Source organism: Loa loa, assembly GCF_000183805.2.
Source record: "Loa loa unplaced genomic scaffold supercont3.499, whole genome shotgun sequence".
Classification (NCBI taxonomy): Eukaryota; Metazoa; Nematoda; class Chromadorea; order Rhabditida; family Onchocercidae; genus Loa; species Loa loa.
Genome location: NW_018108679.1, coordinates 12260 through 15599, shown reverse-complemented (window position 1 = coordinate 15599; position 3340 = coordinate 12260). Strand labels below are relative to the sequence as shown.

Genomic DNA, 3340 nt, shown 5'->3' with positions numbered 1-3340 from the left:
TAGATAGATTCTACTTATAGATAGAGATAGATGTATCTAAATAGATAGATAGATTCTACTTATAGATAGAGATGTATCTAAATAGGTAGATAGATTCTACTTATAGATAGAGATAGATGTATCTAAATAGATAAATAGATTCTATCTATAGATACAGATCTATCTAAATAGATAGATGAATAGATTGGAATTTTTTGAGCAATTTTTCTAGATTAATGTCTTGATATTTGTTGTTGTCCTATTAGCTGAATGAAAAGGAAAAAAAAATTTTTTTTCAATTAACAAAATTGATCTTTAGAAAACGATATTAATAGAGTAAGTAAAAATTAGCTTGGAAATTTGAAATGAAAGAAGAAAAAAAGCTCAAAAGAAAGCTCTCTTGAAGATCTTTGACCTTTAAATAAAAAAAGAAAGAATTAAAAAGATTACACAGATATATGTTTTTTTGCCATCTTCTTACTTTTTTCAAAAAATTTCAAAATATGACAACTGTCAAAATGTCACATTTCATTTCTTCCAATTATCATTTTAAAAAGTTCTTTTTACAGTTTGAAATTTCCTTTTTACTAATTAAATATTCAATTTAACGCTGTGCTATTACGATAATTTCGCTTTTCTTGATAAGTAATTCAAATAAGTAAAACGATTTTCTACGTACATATGAATACGCATTGAAAGGTTTATAAGTAAATTTAATCAAATTGATAAATTTTCCGTTGAAATTTTCAGTTTGAATTAAATGTGCAAAAACGCTACTTAACACCATAAGTGTATAAAACAAATTGTTAACGTCATTCATTTACGTAAACTATTATATTGCGTGAAAATATGCAAAAAATAAACAAATGAAATTTAATCTTATTTAGGTTCTTTACGATCCTAAATCGATTAGTTAAGTTAGTCTAACAAATTGTTCGAAATGTTGAAAATTAATTTTTAAATAAATTTATAGACTTCAGCACTATCTTATTTTATCTTCTTAAATTAGACTATTAGAAAATTTTGCAATTCTTTCCGTGCATTTCATTTGAAGATTATTGAATTAAATTAAAAATTTTTTCACTCAAATTACTTGAAAGACTTCAATTTGATTATTTCCAGTGCTGAGATTTAGATTTCATAAATATTTTCTAATAAATCCACTCATATAATTTCGACTTTTCACTTACTTCACTACTTTTTGCGTTTTTTATAAAAAAATATTCTGTCTTGTTATATTTTTCAGTTTTTAATTCTCATATCATTTCAAAAACAACGAGGAAGAAATGATATTTAATTTAAAACTTCCAATATTTTGAACTCAAATATTTACTCAATTTCAAATATTTTGCGAAGTGTTTACCATTACAAAAAAAGAAAGGAAATCGTTTTTTCGATAAACGATTTGTCATTAGTTAATACTTAATATTAAATGAGAAATGAATTTTATTGAAAAGATAATAAAGACTTTAGAAATATCAAAATGAATGAATGACGCAAAGTGCAGTAATAAGCAAAAAGAAAAAGTAATCCCTTTTAATGGTTTCGAATAAAAGGAAGCAAGTATAACTTTTTTTCTAAAAATTTTTTAATACACAATCTAAAATTGGCTGAAATTTAAATTTAAAGCTGAAGTCATCGATCTTGCTTGGAGCAATATCATCGGAAGACATTTGGCGATTGTTAAATTATAATTTTCTATAACTTGCCTAACCATCAGCCTAGCCAGCAGCCCAGTAAGAGTAATCTTCTGAAATTGCCTTGGCCTTCGTATTTGAGCAATTCAGCAATATGTCTGTTTTCCAAATATTTCAATACAAAGCTCATATCTTTCAAAATTTAGTTCATTAAATTTCGGACGAATTGTTTCAGACAAATTATGCCGAAATTTATAAACACTTTAGAATTAAGCAAAAGTTAGTGCAGTAAATTTTTTAAAATTTGAAGTCAAAATTCGAATTTAAATTTATGATAAAATAATATCAAATAACCAACCTTCTGCTCTCAAAAGTGAAACACGAAGACGTTTCCTAATCGGAAAATGTTGCAATGAACAATGAATCAAGCCAAGACCAGTTGGTCGTGATTCATTTTCGGGCCATGAACTACTCGTTCGTACAGCAGTTGATTTCTTCCGGATATCCGGTATCGAACTACATGAAGTAGCAGGATCCTGTTGATACAGCGATGAATCGATTCCATGCGTCACTTGTTCTTCTGCATCACTGCTATTTGTTAACTGAAATTTTTCTAAAGGAAATTTTTTTTCTTTTTAGGAAAAAAAGCAATCAAAGCTGTGAGTTTGTTAAATTTTACTTAAATTACTTTTGAGGAAAAAAAATCAAAGAATTATTGAAATGTATAATTCATAAATTGGTGTACGTTGAATGGAAATTTAACTTTTGTAAGTGTTAAAAACAAATTTTTACTCTTTATTTGCTAAAAATTCTCAAAAATTAAAAAAAAATAGAAAATGTAACAGATTTGATGGTATAATCTAATAAATTTGCAAAAAAAAGTTTATTGAAAATTCGATCAAATTTTTATTTATCCATTCTTCCATCATTTTTTCTTTTTTTGACTTTTTTTTTTAAAATTACATAACGAGGAAAATTTCTTTGATTGCTATATTTCAATTTTTATTCTTTCAAATTTTTCTTATCGTAGAAAGAGATAGAGAAAAAAAAAAAGGAAGAAAGAAATTGATCCAAAATATATTCGTTGCATTTTTGCGCATCCATATGAAAGCAAAAAAAAAAAAAGAAGGAAATTCCGCATTTTAGAAATAACAAAAAAAAAAAGCAACATGAAAAATTGATGGAATTTTCAAAATTTCTGTTTTCTTTTTTGTAAGCTAAGAACAAAGTATAAAAAGCGCATTTGGCAATGAATCAACAATTAATGCTATATTCCTAAATTTATCAATTATTTAATTAGTAATACCCAGACTCTTCCTTTTTTCTTTTTGAATTTAATCTATAATTAATGGTGTTTTCTTTTTTTTTATTGGCTCATAACATTGGCTTATAAGTATTAGCTTTAGAGTAATTGAATCCAATAGTATTGGCTCAATAACTTTATTCATTCATTTTTTTATTATTTTGTTTTGTTTTTTCTTTTCTTTTTTGGCTTTCTAAACTCTTCATATCTTTTTCTCTTTTATTCTTAATTTTTCTTTAAATTATTATTTTAATTTTTTGATTTTCGATAACTGATCAATGACATTAATGTCAAATGAAACGATTTATTTGCAATTCAATCAGTTATAGTTTCGTTTTTTTTTTCTTTCGAAAAATATCTTCAGCATTATCCAATTAATCATCTAGAAGTGGTAAAAATTTAATTGCATTTTGAAATGATC

At 25.1% G+C, this 3340-nt stretch overlaps 1 protein-coding gene across 1 annotated transcript in view; it reads right to left on the bottom strand.

The window, feature by feature from the left end:
* LOAG_18759 (hypothetical protein) overlaps window positions 1-3064 on the bottom strand; it is a gene marked incomplete at its 5' end in the record, with an annotated part of 13150 nt that extends 10086 nt beyond the window's left edge. Inside the window, 2 exons of the mRNA XM_020451421.1 lie at window positions 1975-2218; window positions 3056-3064. Of these exons, the coding sequence (XP_020304796.1) occupies window positions 1975-2218; window positions 3056-3064 (253 nt within the window). The remainder of the gene's footprint in view (window positions 1-1974; window positions 2219-3055) is intronic.
* Between the last annotated feature and the right edge of the window lie 276 nt (window positions 3065-3340).